We start from the raw sequence: 17,970 nt of genomic DNA on the forward strand, positions 1-17,970 counted from the left end.
AGAGTCCTCGGAAATAAAAGTGGTAATGTCCCTTCTGATTGACTTAAAAAATATAGAAATTGGTGTTTTCTCTTAACAAGTTAGGAAATATCTTAATTATGAGGTTCTTGAAGTCTATAACTCCTTCTGCAGTTCAACCAGAGTCACTGATTGATGAGCAGTAAAGACTCAAGATATTCCTGCTTTATGAATCTCCTCTAGTCAGGAACAAAATCATGATCTCCACGGAATTATTTTCCTCACATATACTCACACAAACACCTGTGTACACACTCAAATACACACACATCTACACAGAATTTCATTTTCTCTCTTTTAAACTTAGGATCTGTTATGGAGATAATGGACCCTGGAAATCACTCTACAGTGACCGAGTTCATCCTTGCTGGGCTGACAGAGAAACCAGAACTCCGGCTGCCCCTTTTCTTCCTCTTCCTAGGAATCTATGTGGTCACGGTGGTGGGGAACTTGGGCATGATCATGCTGATATGGCTCAGTGCCCACTTGCACACCCCCATGTACTACTTCCTCAGTAGCTTGTCTTTCATTGATCTCTGCCATTCCACTGTCATTACCCCCAAAATGTTGGTGAACTTTGTGACAGAGGTGAATGTCACCTCCTACCCTGAATGCATGACTCAGCTCTATTTCTTCCTTGTTTTTGCTATTGCAGAGTGTCACATGCTGGCTGTAATGGCTTATGACCGCTATGCTGCCATCTGTAATCCCCTGCTTTACAATGTCATCATGTCTTCTCACTTCTGCTTCTGGCTCACAGTAGGAGTTTATAGTTTGGGCATCATTGGATCTACAATCCACACGGGCTTCATGATGAGACTCCTTTTCTGCAAGAGCAATGTGGTTAACCATTATTTCTGTGATCTCTTCCCACTCTTGGAGCTGTCCTGTTCCAACATCTACGTCAATGAATTATTGGTCCTAGTCTTGAGTGCATTTAACATCTTGACTCCTGCCTTAACAATCCTTGCCTCCTATGTCTTCATCCTCTCCAGCATCCTCCGCATCCGCTCCACTGAGGGCAGGTCCAAAGCCTTCAGCACCTGCAGCTCCCACATCTCAGCTGTGGCTGTCTTCTATGGATCTGCTGCCTTCATGTACCTGCAGCCATCATCTGTGGGATCAATGGACCAAGGGAAAGTGTCCTCCGTGTTTTATACCACCATTGTGCCCATGCTGAACCCCCTGATCTATAGCCTGCGGAATAAGGATGTCAAATTTGCCCTGAAGAAAATTCTGGGGAGTAGAAAGTGTTCAGGAATAGAATCAATATCATGATGTCATGTCAGAATCAGTTTTTTAATTTGTTAATATATGTAACATGTTAAGTTTATTGTTTAAATGTTTGGAAATTCAATGACACTCTCCCATATAACACGTCTCCTACATTCTTCTCCAGGCCACTCCTTTGAGGCTTAAAGAGTGATTATGAGTGGAGAAATACTAAGAATAAAATCAAAGACTCTTGAGTATGAAAGGAACCTTAGTTTTATTTTTAATGATAACACAAATAATAAGAATGATGATGATGATAATGAAGATAATAATTGTAATTGTTACTGAGAGTTTATGAAATATCAACAAGTGTGCCCAGCACTTTAAGTGAATAACCGTATTTAATAGTTACAGTATTCCCTCAGAGAAGGCCCTAGTATTATTTCTCTTTGAAAAATGAGGAAATAGAAGTTTATTTAGTTTGGTTAATTGCCCTGATCCCAAACATAATAAATAATCAGCCTGAAAAAATTGACTCCAGGATCCACAATTTTATTCAGAGTAGTACTTTGGTCCTAGGTGCCTGTAGATAGGTCTAAGACATCCTGAGAATTTCCTTCTATACATACATCATTCCCAGTTCCTTATGTGACTGATGTTTTCCTAGAATTTCAATGCTATTTTCACTTTATTTCATTTACTACAATGAAAACAATCAAAATCTTTCAAACCTGTACTGATCAAAGCCAGAAAATAGCAAGTATGGAGACTCATTCTAGAGTCTCATTCTCATCATAGAGTTTCAAGTTATTACACTTGAGGACAACATTTTTTTTTATAAAAGCAGTGCAAACAACTTTGTCTTATCTTTATACCAGTGATGCTGCAGCTGAGTATGAAGTAAATGCTACGGAAACCAAATATCTTGCTCAGTTTTGTCATATTCAGGCGGTTCCTGCTCTTTCGCCCAGTAATTGAGAAAGAGTTGCCATTTCATGTCAGCTTTTTCTTTGAAACATCTCTTCTGTCCTTCCATATTTTGTTCTTCTGTTTTTGGGCCTTGAACATCTTGTAGGGATGGATTTACATAATATTCTGGAACACTCAGTTGTCCTTTGTCTCTTCCCAGTTCAAACCCTCCACCTCATTGTTGTCAGGTCAATGGCCTGTGTGCTGATAGAACAAGTTGCAGTGTTTACCTATACTTTCAAAATCTAGGACAGAAAGATATATCTTTACCACCTTTGTATTCCATTATCTGTTCATTCAGTGATGTCAAGCATTCGTTTTCAAAAAGTCCTCACAGTTTTTATTTGACTTTTTCATCAGTCAAAAAAAAAAAAAAAAAAAAAAAAGTGGAAGGGAAAATCTCTAAAATGGCTTCAGTTGCAGTTCCTGTCTTAGGCATGAGTCCAAGTCCAGTGCTCTGCCCAACAGACACAACTGGGCTCACGCAGGACAAACAAAAAGAGTCCTGGTGGGTAGACCCTTGAATTACTGGAGCAACAGCTCTTATATAAAATACAGATTAAATGAAAGGTAATGGTCTCTTCAAGAAAGAGGGGGAAAACCTCTACAGACCAGAAGGTCATGTCATATTTTGGGTAATATGTAAAGCTACTAAAAGAGAAAAGTAGACATAGGACATCTCATGAATCACCTCTGGATCACTACAAGACAACACTCTTTTATAAAAAATTTTTAAAAGATTTTTATTTATTTATATCAGAGAGAGAGAGAGAGCACAAGCGGTGTGAGGTGATGGGCAAAGGGAGAGGAAGAAGCAGACTCCCCACTGAGCAGGGAGCTTGATGTGGGGCTCCATTTCAGGACTCAGGGATAATGACCTGAGCTGAAGTCAGAAGCTTAACCAACTGAGCCACTCAGGATCCCCCATCACTTCTTATTTTAGTGATGGGAGCTGCTAAATGTTTTAATTTAATTTAATTTAATTTTAAATATTTTATTTATTTAACAGAGATCACAAATAGGCAGAGAGGCCGGCAGAGAGAGAGAGAGAAGCAGGCTCCCTACTGAGCAGAGAGCCTGATGCGGGGCTGGATCCCAGGACCCTGAGATCATGACCTGAGCCAAAGGAAGAGGCTTTAAGCCACTGAGCTACCCAGGCACCCCTTCTAAACGTTTTTAAAGCAGGGAGTGAAACAATTAGTTTTACATGTTAGTAGTATCACACTTAAGGTGTTGTGAAAGATGGGTAGGGAGACATTAAGGCTGAATCAAGACTCATCAGCAGCCATTTGATTGTTCTAAGAAAGAAACTGTATGCAGTGACAATGGAGCTAGAAGGAAGGAGTCTCTCAAGAGATTTTTGAAAAGTAGATTGTTCAGACATGGTTGAATCGAGGTGAGTCGAAGGTACAGGAGAGTATGAGGGTGAACACACAATTCTCATTTGGATTACTAGATAGTAGAACTCTCAAGATGGTGCTCACTAACCCTAGGTAACAATTCACAGCAACACAACTGGGACATGTAAGCCTTGGTAACATCCCAACTTCCTGTCTCCTCATTTCTCTTTCTTTATATATGTATTCTCTCCTGAATCAGTACATATATCCTCCCAGAATGGAAAATGAGCTTCTATGAATCTCAATAATTTTCATTATTGTACAATCCTTTATAGAAAGATCTGTTCATACCCTTCCCATGTCTGACTTTAACCCAGTTCCAGCTCTCTTCCCACTTCCTTTATTCAGCACACTAAGGAAACAGTCTAAGTCTGCTCATCTGTAAGGTGGCTTTCTCAGCCCATAATATTCTCCCATAAAAATCCCAGAATCCTGCAGCCACTGCTATTCCAAAGCTAAAAGAAGATTTGTGATGCGTGGACATGTGGGATCTTGCTTGCATCTGAAACAATTATAGTGGGAGGGATTTGCAATACGAGATCATCTATCACTTAGTTCCTAAGGTGGTCCATAGTCCAGCCTGAGACTTGGTTAAAAATGCATAATCTTAAGCCATACACTATATTTACTATTTCAGAATCTGCATTTGAGTAAGTTCCCTGGGTTATTCCTGTACACATTAAAGTTTGAGAATCTTTTAGCAAATATTGATATCTGACATCAGACTTTAAAATTTTGATGTAATTGATATGGAGTGCACCCTAGGTATTGAGATTAAAAATAAAACTTTTGATGTTTTGAAATGTACATCTAAAATGTGCATCTAATGTAACCCAACCTTAAACTCCTTTAAAGAGAATTAAACCTGATATATTTAGCCATATTTTAAGAATTTCCCTTCTCTTGTGAGCATCCAATTTACCTTGATTCATATTGATATGTTTTCAAATATTCCTGTTTGTGAAAAAACTGTGTGAAAACATATAAGAAAGAAAAAGCAATATGAAACAGAGATGCTTAATAATAAAATACTTTCTTTAAATGCACAAGTTAGCAAGCGAGATTATTAATAACAAAGACCACCAAAAAAGCAAATATTATATCAATATTCTGAATTCTTGTCCCCTAACCTCAAAATTCAATTGTACATAGATTAGACTTTTGAATCAAGTAAGCATACGACCTACTTAAGCATAAAATAAACATATTTTGTGCAAGGAATTAATGATTTAATTCATTATTTTAAAATTTGTAACCCTATTCGGCATAAGATACCTTGTCAGTATCTTATCTTTAGATTCTCTAAATCCTGCTATTCACAGTGGGGACTATGAACCAAAAGCCCAGGCTAGGAGTTTGTAAGAAATACATAAGCTGAAATCCCACTCAGACCTGCTGGATCAGAATCTACATTTAAAAGAAAAAATCCTCAGGTGATCCTATGGACAAATCTTTAGCGCTAATTGACAAATTCAGAATTGACCAGAGTCCCTCTGGAAGGACAAGTTAACATAACTGGAAAATGACAACTGCAACTGCTTCTTTTTTCAAGAGCTTGTTCCCTGAGACATGGAAATCCTCCAGAGTATTTGTCTCCAGGTCATTTGGTGCCTGGTATGCCTACATCTGAGACCAACCTTCAGAGCACAGCAATCTGAATCGTTCAGAGGAGGGGAGGAGTTTGCTATCCTGAAGCTGGAGAAACACAGATAGGAGACCTACAGTTAGAGATGCTGGCTGGTGACACAAGCCAGGTTTGAAGGGGGCTCTGAGACCAGTGGCTGTGCCTGCCCTCTCAGCACTGAAAGCAGCAGCAGTTCTTTCAGTTCTCCAAGAGAGCACTTGGAGCAGACTCCCAGCACCAAGAATGAGTGCATTCTCCTCTTGGCATTGAGGTTTCTAGGAAGAAGAAAGGTGAGTGTGCTCATCTCAGCCTGTGGCCTGAGACCTACTAAAGTCTAAAAGTAATTACTTTGAAATTTAGGCAAAAATTCCTCAATACATGTATGGATTGACCAGTTCATAAAATGCTATTTCAACCCTTTTATAATGTGCCAAACATTGTGCTCTTGACTTGGGACACAAAGGAGAATACGTTTGATTTGGTCCATCATCGGACTTACAGTGTAGTGCAAGTCTGAAAATGTGCTGTTTGGAAATGGCAGTTTTCTGATAATTTCATTGAAGGGTCCAATCAATTATAAATAATTGGAGAAAGTTTCCATAATTACTTCAATTTAAATGAGATTTGAAAAGAAAAACAATATTTAACAGACAACAGAGAGACAAAGGTTTGGTGGAGCCATTTCATGTGAAAAAATAGCAAATAAGAAGGTCGACAGCTGAGAAGATATGACATATTCCAGGAACTAAAAGAAGCCAAGTGGTTTGTGGCAGAGGAAGAGGATACAAGAACTAAGGGTGGAGAGAGGCAAAAGAGTGGATTTTTGTACTTTATTACAAATTCAGTTAAGGAAATCTTTTCTCCAGTGCCTCCAGTGCCATCATCTGGTTTATGGTTGAGTGTAATTTATCATTAGTAACAAATAGCTCATTCCATTTCTAATAACTCAAATGTTAGAATATTTTTCCTTACATTGGTTAAAGGGTATGTTCTTACAATATTTCGAACATTTACACACAGGAAACTCTTCTCCCATTTGCTTTTCTTAGGTTATATAAAGATGCCTGTAAGTGATCCCGTTTCTCTCAAGTATCTCCCAAACTCTTGACAGCTACTGAATGCCCTTTATCTTGTCAATGTCCCTCCTCAAAAAAGGACACTCACAACTAATACAGAGCTATAGATAAAAGTGGAGCACAGAGCTTCCTAGCCTCATGCCACATGCTGAATATTTAATATTGATATGGCATAATGGGTTAAGTGGATGAAACAGTTTGTGGCTGTTAGTGACTAGCTCAGAGGCTATCCACACTACCCCAACTAGTGGCTAAAACCCATACCTTAGCACCACTGTGATCATTTCATGACATTCCAATTCTGTAGCGCTTGAGTTAGGGGTGGGGAAGCTATGATATAGGTCTTATGTGGTCTATTATATAGGTCTTATTCATTATCATAGTCTAGCATTTTTATAAATGAAGTAAAGATCTCCCATTGCCTTTAAAAAAATAATTTTATTTATTTACTAGAGAGAGAGAAAGAGAGAGAGAGAGCGCAAGCGTGAGCAAGGGGGTGGGGCAGGGAGCAGGGCAAAGGGAGAGGGAAAGCAGACTTCCCACTGAGCAGGGAGCCTGAGGCCAGACTTGATCCCAGGACCCCAGGATCATGACTCAAGCTGAAAGCATACATTTAACTGACTGAGCCACCCAGGCACCCCTCCCATCACCTTTTGTATCATCCCCTATTCTATGGACTATATTGATTTAATAAGAAATATGCTTATTTTATGTTTTCATAGGAGTCACCTTCATACCCCATATCTTGTATCTGAATAATTTTTTTTTAAACTGACATTAGAAGTTAACAATTATTTTTTCCACCATATTTTAACTTGTTTATTTGGACTATTTTCAGTGTCTGGATTCATTGTCCTGGTGATCCTTTAGCTCAGTGCGTAGCATTTTGCTGTCTCCCAGTAATGACTGCTTAATTAAATAAAAAAATAGAAAGTCCTGAAGCTCTCCATTTGAACCACTAAGCTGACTTTAATTTCTTAACCCAATGATTTCTGAACAATCACCAGAATTACTTTGATAGTTTTGTTTGTTTTCTTCTAGCTTTATTTTTAGAAAGTTCAGTTCTGTAAATTTTCTTACCCTCAGAAATTCCGATTCACAATGTCTAGGATAAGAGTAGAAATTCTGTATTAAACAAACAAACAAAATCTCTTCAGATGAAGTGAGAGAATTTTGGAAGTTATGAATAAAGAGTTTTGAGAATATTTTTAAAGATCCAAAAGTGATTAAGAAAACATCAAAAATAGAATCCAGCTACCAGATATAGGAATGAGGTAGAAGGTGGTGGTCACCTCTTTACCTTTTAAATAAAAAGGAATTCCACCTCTAATATGGGAAGTTTGTTTAATGTTCAAAGTTGATAATTCTAGAAATAGCAACATGAACAAATTATTTAGAGCTGTGGATGTAACCGTTAGAAAAAATCTTATCAGGGTACCTGGGTGGCTCAGTCTGTTAGGATCTGTTTTCAGCTTACATCATGATCCCAGAGTCCTGGGATACAGTCTCTCTTGCTCCCTGCTCAGTGGGGAGTCTGCATGTCCTTCTTCCTCTGTCGCCCCCCACATTAGTTCTCTCTTTCTGCCTTTCTCTCGAACTACCTCTCTCTCTCTCTCAAATAAATGAATAAAATCTTTTTAAAACAAGAAAAGAAAGAAAGAAAAAAACTTTATCAGAGCTATCCTGCAGAAATTAGGTCATCTCTCAGAAACAGGACTAAGAACACAGGGAGGGTGATTCAGGAACTTTTGTTTTTCATCATAATCATGTTTACATTCAACATTTTTTGTAAGTACTGTAATCTCCCTAAGTAGCTCTGATCAACCATATTGAGAAATCTCTGAACACTCTGGGTTCAAATATGTTCTTCTACATCTGGCTGTAGAGAAACCAGCCCACTGTACTCTGTGTTACCCACATCTTGTTACTATTTTCAGCTGTGCCACTTGCCTATATGAGGTTACAAGGTATGCTTGTGTCTGTATCATGTTCACACTGAACAACTGAAGTATGGACCTTGCCACAGAATTCCTCTGAAATAGGAGAAAGGAGTACAGAGGATGAAAGCTAGCACGTTAAAAGGTGCTTGAGTTTCTAGAGTGCAATCTTGTAACCTACTGAGAATCAATATCTTAATTCTCTTTCAATATCAGACTAAGCTGATATTTTCTATAAATCTGTAAGATGACCGGAAGTAGCTAAAATGATCCCATTAGGAGCCTATTGATGTCTTAACATATTGATTATCTGTTTAGAAGTAATTACCTGGGAAATAAAACATGTTGATGTATCCCTATATTTGGGAGAGATATCTATATACAACTTAGTCTTCTAATCCATGCATATGGTAAATTTCTGTCCTTATTAAGGCTTTCTGTCATTTCTTTCAAAATAATTTAAAAGATGACGTGTATAAACATTGCACACATTTTGTTAGATTTGATGTTAAGTATTGATAGTTACCTGTTGCTATTTTATGTGATGCTATTTTAAAATAATTGTTTCATTTGTTGCCTCTTTCAAAAAAATACACAGAAATAATAAATAGGTGGAAAACTATATGCTCTGCAAACACTAGCCAAAAATAAATGTCATGATAATGTATTAATATCAGACAATGGAGACTGTAACCAGGACACATTACTAAATATAAAGGGGGCCATTCCATAACAATACAGGTTTTAATTTAAGGCTTGAAGTAATAAATAGACAAATCAGAAACTTCGGTGGGAGACACTGACACACTTACCTGAACAACTATTAGAATAACAGACAAAAAAATCACTATGCATATGCAAAGTCTAAACAACATTGTTAGTAAAGTGGACATAATTGAAATGATATGCATCACAGGCCTCTCAAAAACAAACAACGTATTTTAAGATCCATTGGGAATACTTATAAAAACTGATTTTATGGGGCACCTGGGTAGCTCAGTCAGTTAAGCATCTAATTCCTGATTTTGGTTCAGGTTATGATCTCAGGGTCGTGAGATCAAGCCCTGTGTTGGGCTTCATGCTCAGCACTGAATCTGCTTGAGATTCTCCCCCTCTCCCTCTCCCCCTGCACCTGCTCTCTCTCTCTAAAATAAACGAATCTTTAAAAAAAGTACTTGACCTTATGCTTCAATATAAAGAATTCTAAGCGATTTGCAATGATTTAGGTAATTCACAGTAAGTTCATTGACCAGAATGAAATTAAGACAAACATTTAAAAATAGGACTAGTTAAAAACAAACCAACAAATAAAAAAACCCAAAAACCTAACTTTTGGAAAGTTAAGAATTCACTTCCACATAATCCATGGGACAATGAAAAAGTGAAGCAGAAATGATACTTTAAATTTGTTATAGCAAAGCTTGTGAGATGAAGCTAAAATGGGGCTTCGAGAGAAATGTATAATTTATATGTACATACCAGAAGACAAATAAAAGCTGAAGATACTGTCCATTTCGAGAAGTTAGGAAAAGAATAGGAAATCATAATGAAGACACTATGGACTATGAGAAACAAACAGGGTTTTGGAAGGAAAGGGGGTGGAGGGATGGGTGAGCCTGGTGGTGGGTATTGTGGAGGGCGCCTATTGCATGGAGCACTGGGTGTGGTGCATAAACAATGAATCTTGGAACACTGAAAATAATAAAATAAGAATTAAGAAAAATAATTATTTCCAAAAAAGACATTAATAAAGAATAAAATAGCTATTAGAAATAATCTAAGTAGAAAATAAAACATATATTTCATAAAACCAACATAGCTAAAAGTTGGTTTACTTAAATAAATTAATAAAATTGAACATCTTCTAGAATGAGAAATTAAGGAAAAAGAGAAGTACCATAATTTGCCAGTTTTAGGATTAAACAAGCAGAAATCTCTGCTAATCAAAAATATTTTTTAAAGGTTTATTTATATATTTGTTTGAGAGAGAGAAAAAAAGAGAGCGAGAGAGCAGGAGGAGGAGCAGAGGGAGGGGGGGAGAGAGAGAACCTCTCCATGGAGCCCCATATGAGACCCTGAGATTACGACCTGTGCCGAAATCAAAAGTAGAACCCTTAACCAACTGAGCCAGCCAGGCAGCCCCCAAAATACTTTTTAGTGTTAAAGAAATCATCATGAAACATTTAACACAAAATACTGGATCATCTTCAAAGTGGATGAACACAATGAAATTTCAATTTAGGAAAACTAAGAAGAAAGATAAAATCAGTGATATCTATTATATAAATCCAGTCCCTTGCTAAAAATTCTCACACAAAGAAAACCACTATTCTAGTTAACTACCTGGATGAATACCTCCAAACTTTAAAGGCAAATTTTGTGCAATTTATTTCAAAAAACACAGTGTTTTTGAGATGTGTCTTCTTGCAGGCATTTGTGATTTATTCCTTTTTTTAAAAAAAATATTATTTATTTATTTCAGGGCGAGCAAGAGAGAGCATGAGTGCTCTTGGGCACATATAATGGTAAAACCACCTGTTTGTCATTGAACTGAGTAGGGGAGGACATTTGTAATTCTGTCTTTTCTAATTTTATGCTTCTGCTTTGTAGAAAAGATGAAGGGCAGAGAAAGAAGGATTAAGATATTAACATTTCTGCTTCAAAAGAAAATTTCTTTCTGTAACTTGAAGTGAGTAGTTGATAACTCATTTTGCAACTGATGAACTGTTAATAGGTAAGCACAATAACTGAGGATGTTCACTCTCTGATTGGTAAATCTCTCCCAGCTTGTTAGAAGGTTGGTAATACTGTTATTTCTCTTATACAGATTTAGAAGCCAAGACTCAAAGAGATCGTTCGACTCGTCAAAGTCAAAACTGTATAAGCTAGAAACTGCATGATAGTCTCTAAATCTGAATTTAAGGCCCACCCTTTAACCACTACTCATACTGCTTTTTCAAGCAAAGGCAGAAGTACCTGCTCCAGGACCATGAACCCACTAATGGTGGGCCAGTCCTGGTGGCCCAAACTGTCCCACAGCAATGGTTGTAGGTGTTGTTTCATCTTCCTAATAATATTGAAACATCCGAAGATTTTATGTAGATATTCAGATTTCCTGATAATTATTTTTAAAACTGAAAGGTCTGAAAATAATAAGGCCTGTGTCCACTCCTACCAGAAGTTAATTGCAGGCTATTCCCCTTGGTATCGTGTGCTCCCAAGTTGTCATGAAGTCAGTGTGACTCATTTACATTGGCTTCTCTAAATATTTAAGTTTCTAAGTCTCCACTTAGAAATATTGGCTTGATGATCATTGAAATATTCAACACTGGAAAACAAACACTTACTGAGTTTTCAGTAATAAGAAATATAGCTATTTTTAAAAAAGAGATTTCATTTATTTATTTGATAGAGAGAGAGAGAGAGAGAGAGAGCACAAGCAGGGGGAGCAGCAGAGGGAGAAGGAGAAGCAGGCTCCCAGCAAAGTAGGGAGTGTGACTTGGGGCTCGATCCTAGAACCTCAGGATCTTGACCTGAGCTGAAGGCAGCTGCTTAACCGACTCAACCCAAAAACATAACTATCTTTATATGAAATACATTTATTATTTTTGGAAATGAGGCTTAATAAACATTAAACCACAATGAATTCTACTTACATAAATTGACTCAGAGTTAAATGATCTTACAGACAAAGAGGATATCTAAACCATGACTCATCTACATGGGGTACCCTACTCTAAATAGAGAAAGATAATGAAGTTTTTTGCAACAACTATGGTTTTTTCTCTCCCCTTCAGAAACTACTCAGAGGAAAATGGCAGCAGGAAATCATTCCACAGTGACCAAGTTCATTCTCGCTGGGCTAACAGAGAAACCAGAACTCCAGCTGCCCCTTTTCTTCCTCTTCCTAGGAATCTATGTGGTCACGGTGGTGGGGAACCTGGGCATGATCACGCTGATATGGCTCAGTGCTCACTTGCACACCCCCATGTACTACCTCCTCAGTAGCTTGTCCTTCATTGATCTCTGCCATTCCACTGTCATTACCCCCAAAATGCTGGTGAACTTTGTGACAGAGATGAATGTCATCTCCTACCCTGAATGCATGACTCAGCTCTATTTCTTCCTTGTTTTTGCTATTGCAGAGTGTTACATGTTAGCAGCAATGGCATATGACCGCTATGTTGCCATCTGTAGCCCATTGCTTTATAATATCATCATGTCCCATCAGGCTTGTTTCTCCCTGATTTGGGGAGTATATGTTATAGCCCTGGTTTGTGCATCTGTTCATACAGGCTGCATGTTTAGGGTTCATTTCTGCAAATTTGAGGTGATCAACCATTATTTCTGTGATCTTCTTTCCCTTTTAAAACTCTCCTGTTCTAATACCCATGTCAATGAGTTACTGATTCTAGTCTTCAGCGCAATTAATATCCTTGCCCCCAGCCTGATGATACTTAGCTCCTACACCTTCATCCTCTCCAGCATCCTCCGCATCCGCTCCACTGAAGGCAGGTCCAAAGCCTTCAGCACCTGCAGCTCCCACATCTCAGCTGTGGCTGTCTTCTATGGATCTGCTGCCTTCATGTACCTGCAGCCATCATCTGTGGGATCCATGGACCAAGGGAAAGTGTCCTCCGTGTTTTATACCATCATTGTGCCCATGCTGAACCCCCTGATCTATAGCTTGCGGAATAAGGATGTCAATGTTGCCCTGAAGAAAGTGTTAGAGAAAAGAATATTCTTGTGATCAGAAATAACGTGAGGATCTTTTATTAGCCTAAGCCATTGTCTCTTGTTGTTTCAATGTTGTATGAATTGATATGTTTAACTTTAGCCCATTTGCCAATATACAGCCTCATTTAGTGGGATTCTATTGACATTATTTCTTAATCCTATGGCCTTTTGATGTCACTGCTCTCTCGATTTTTCTCTTCTGAGTATCTCTGAGACACAGACTGGAAGTACTAAGAATGATCTGGATATAGGGACGCACTCACTAATGCTGTTACCATCACCCCCACCCCTTTTCCTTTGTACAACTGATAAAAACTCAGTTCTCAGCCGTAATGAAGGTATCTTCTAGCAGTGGTTCAAAATTTCCTTTTTCCTGTGTAAAGACAATGAAAATTGTAGCAATATGATGATGTAATCTTCACCTTTTGGACCTCTATTTTTAGCTTTTGCATCTCTAATCTGGGAAAGCCTCTTTCCCACCGTATCCTACCCCATACATTCTTTTTCTGAACTATTTCCTCTATTTCAAACCTTAGAAACTTAATCAGAACTCGAAAATCTGAATTACAGACCCATGAATTTGTTGTTATTGTGCCCGATCCAATATCCTCCTGTTCTGGTATCTATTATTCCAGCTCGTAATGGTCTGTTTATTGTGCAAATTCACACTAGACTGTAAGCTCCATTAAGGGATACCCCTGCACATATGGTTCACAGCCATATCTCCAAATAGCAGAATGCTTACTACCTCATAGGTCCTTGATAATTTTCTTGGTAATTGCTTTCCCTCTATAAAATATTTATATGAAAACCAGCACTTAGCCAATGTGGTCTTCACCTATTAAACTTTAAGTGATACACATGGCTTTCTGGTTTTAGTTCAATTAAGTGTAACTTTGGAGAATTCTTTGAGGATCTTTAAGATAACTGGTAGCATCCTTTGTTGTTCCTATACAAGGATTAAGAAATACTAGTCCTGAGTTTGTTCTATTATAAATCACAACACAGATATGGTAACTTGTTAATATCTGATTTTTTTAAGTCATTAAGTCCCGTTAATAGTCAAGAAGTACCTGAAACAAGATATTCAAGTATCTTGAATTCATGTATGCTTTAGAGACTAAAAAAAATTAAGTAGATTTGAAATCTAATGGGTTGATGTGGCAAATCACATGGTAGAATAGTATTGGGAAACAACTCCCTGCTGAGGGTGCTGCCCAATGCAAGACTTGATCTCGGGACCCTAAGGTCATGACCTCATGATCTAAAACCAAGGGTCAGATGCCCAAACAACTGAGCTACTCAGGCACCCCTCTTTTTTATTTTCTAAGCTCAAATAACAAACATGTGGGGAAGTTAGGAAAAAATCATAAGATTTCTGGTTTCTCTACATTTATTCTTTCTGTTATAACAATCTATTTTTTTTGCTCATTCAGGATTATGTTTTCTTTTGCTATTTACTACCATGCTAATGGCTATGCCTCTAGAGTTCTTTAATTTTCTAAGGTTAAATGCATAAATCCTTATGCATGCTAGTCTATATACAAGCTAGAAAGTGAAAGAGGTAAAGAGGTAAGTTTCAGGAGAAACAGAGAACCTCCTCCAACAATCCCTGGAAGAATCTGAAAAAATCCTGGAGAAAAGAGATTCAGAGACATTTTATCTTATCGGATGGGTAACCTCAGGGTTAGCTGGATGTGAATGACACTCTTGCACATAAACCACAACACCACTGGGCTCGTGATCAGTGAAACACTGAGAATCCTAAAGTCATCTGTTCACAGACTCAAGTGATCATTATCACTGAGCTTCCTTCAACCGCCAACATTCTCCACCTAGTGCTTTGCTATCTATGCAGCCACTTCTTTTTGTGTTCCATCCCAATGTTAGTAAAATCTATCCGGTGACATCCAAACAACCAAATATAAATGCTCATTTTGAGAGTCTTCTGCTCAGACTCCACGACATGACCTTGGGGAATGTTGCCCTTTACTTCTCTGCTCAAACCTTCTCTTTGTCTATCTCTTCCTCCTCCACACAATCCCACAATGGAATTCTTAACCATTCTGTCAGCCACATCATTTTTTGGGAACTATTTAAAGGGGGGGGGGACGCCTGGGTGGCTCAGTGGGTTAAGCCTCTGCCTTCGGCTCAGGTCATGATCCCAGGGTGCTGGGATCGAGCCCCGCTCAGCAGGGAGCCTGCTTCCTCCTCTCTCTCTCTGCCTGCCTCTCTGCCTACTTGTGATCTCTCTCTCTGTCCAATAAATAAATAAAATCTTTAAAAAAAAATAAAAAGGGGGCATAAAAGTGAATTGGGATAAGGTATCTTAAGTGTCAATTCATGGGGTAAAAGTGTAGTCAGAGAACATTATAAACCATGATTTGTGCTCATTTCCCTTACTGGGGTTTCCTAAATGGAATCTATAACAAATAAAAATCTTTTGACCTACTATAATTCATTATCCAGATTTAGTGATATCCTGAATTCCCTTCAGTTTTAGGTCCTATTTAATATTCCTTTTTTGTTAAGGATATATGATACTTAGGTTATCTTGGAGTTTGTTTTATTTTTGATGTTTAGCTACAGTATATTCTAGAAAACAAGTATGAATTGGGGCATCTGAGTGATTAAATCAGTTAAGCGTCTGCCTTTGGCTCAATCATGATCCCAGAACTCTGGGATGGAGCCCTTTCTTGGGTTCTCTGCTCAGCAGGAGCCTCCTTCTCCCTCTCCCTGTCACTCCCCTTGCTTGTACTCTCTCTCTCTGTGTCAAATAAATAAATAAAATCTTTAAAAAAAGAAAACAAGTATGAATTTATTCCATATGTTTGGCACCCAAATATTGAGAATTCCAGTCTTACCATTACCATTAAAGGTTGGTAAGCCAGATACACTTAGTGTTATGAGACAAACACTGCTATCTTCATATCTACTGAATTTTGCATTTGAGCCCAGACCAATTATGCTTAGAGGCCTTCTTTAGGGGTCTCATCCTTCTTCAATAGAAGAACCATTTGTTAAACTTTATTGTGTCTTCTCAGATATATTGAAAAGATGAACAATATAATAAAATCAAAGAATCTCAAAATTGTAAAGGACATTAAGGATGTACAGGGTAATCTTGCATTCAAATTAGTGATACAAAGTCATTACCGCTCCGCAGGAATGTCATCTTACTCATACTTAAACTCTTATAGTGATTAAAAACTCAATCCTTCACAAGGCATCTTATCCCATTAATTTTTTTTCTATACTGAAATGAAACCTAACTTTTTTTTAGTTCCATTCTTTTTTACTAGTTATTCATCATGAAAAAGTACATAAAAATTCAGTATAGCACCTCCTCAAGAATTTGAAAGCAAGTGCCACATTTCTTCTTTTCTAATGCAAATATCTCAGGAAGTTTCACAATGGGGGAATTTAAGGCTTTGGCCTGGAATCAGACCTCCGATTTAATCTCCGCACAGTCTTTTTCTAGCTATGTGATCAAGTTCTAAATTTCTTGGTGCTTTTATTCCTCTCCTACTTATAAGGTTGTTTTGAAGCTTAAATTTAAACATATAAGAACAAAAGAACAAACTAGCATAGTACCTGGCAAATGCTCAAACCATATTACTGTTATTAAACAAACAAACAAACAAAAAAACCAACAGAACAAAACAAACCATTTTCATTTGGGATGGTTTAAACACACTACCAATTTATAATCTTTCTTTAAATTTACTTATTTTATTAACGCTATTTTGTTAGGTGAAATTCTAGAAGAAACATGTAATATAATAATTAAATAATTGCTTATTATTTATTACAACCTATCTGCAACAGTGATACTTATTTTAAATATCTACATAGTCCTAGAAATGTTTACATACTATGAAATAGGGTGTTGCCATATTACCACAGGCAAAGACAGGCAAATATGGGAGGCAAAAAACAAGTACTTAGCCTGAAGCCTTGAATTCAGTATTGGAGTCCATTTTCCAGGCCAGCAGACTTAGAAGGGATGGAGATATTTTTCATTTCACATCTATTATTATTTTGTTTTGGGGTAAATGTGATGAACTTTTATCTAATTGCTCCCTCAGAGCTACCACTGATGGGATCATGAGAAATGCCCAAAGGGATCTGAAAGACAGATCCAGAGGGTATGAGTGTGTTCAAGTCTTGATGGTATACACTCTTGGCACCTTCTTTTATAAACACGTAATTTCAGCTCCTGTGGCTGTGATATGCTGTGTTCTTCTGGGTACCCGAGAACATGACTTGGGTTATCTTGTTATCATACTGCAGAAAATTCTACCATGTTCCCTGTGAATACTATGAATGTTTAGATTTTTTTTCTCGCCTGTCACTGACACCATCTGATTCTTATCCACTGAAGTGTTGGGTTCCAATTATTGGGAGCTGCTAGATTTTTAGTTCTTGAAGATGACTCATACTTGGAAAGGACTAGAAATCAAGAGGATCATGGACTCATTGTCTTAGAGATAGCACCTGGAAGGGCAAATTAATCATTGTGCCTAGTCACAGTCAAGGATCAAAGAACTCTGAGTCTTCACTGACCAAAGGAGGAAGGTTTCCAGGGTGAGGCTGTGATGAAAGTTCTTCAAGGACAGAGTCCGGTTAAGTCAGAAGTTCATACAGAGACTCTTCTAGTATGTCTAAAGTGAGTAACAAGAAACAAGCTGCTGGTAAACACAGATGACTTTTTTTTCCCCCCAAGTATGTCACTGACCCTTTCTTTGGAGTCTTCATTTTTCTCTGCATCTAGCATTGCAACTACATGTTGGTTTGGGGTTATTTTCTTTCTATCTCTTCCCTTCCTTAACTTAACAGCTTTATTAAAGTATAACAAACATTCAAAATACATCATAAATATATAGTCCAGTATGTTTATTTTTACACAAATATTCTCTTCCTCTCGCTCTTCAATGTGAGACTCCTCTGTCCAGAAGTTGGAATTCGTCTCCAGATTCTTATTGTTCATACTG

At 37.7% G+C, this 17,970-nt stretch overlaps 1 protein-coding gene across 3 annotated transcripts in view; it reads left to right on the top strand.

The window, feature by feature from the left end:
* Positions 1–342: 342 nt before the first annotated feature.
* Positions 343–17,970, top strand: part of LOC309841031 (olfactory receptor 8G5-like) — a gene marked incomplete at both ends in the record, with an annotated part of 188,307 nt that continues 170,679 nt past the window's right edge. Inside the window, one exon of one of the 3 annotated variants that reach the window (XM_082683838.1) lies at positions 343–447. In XM_082683838.1, coding sequence (XP_082539964.1) covers positions 343–447 — 105 coding nt within the window. Of the gene's footprint in view, positions 448–12,023; positions 12,990–17,970 lie in introns of those variants that run through there. The other 2 variants (XM_082683839.1, XM_082683840.1) reach the window with 2 other exon arrangements.

Source organism: Mustela nivalis (assembly GCF_964662115.1).
Source record: "Mustela nivalis genome assembly, chromosome: 9".
In the NCBI taxonomy this organism is placed as follows: Eukaryota; Metazoa; Chordata; class Mammalia; order Carnivora; family Mustelidae; genus Mustela; species Mustela nivalis.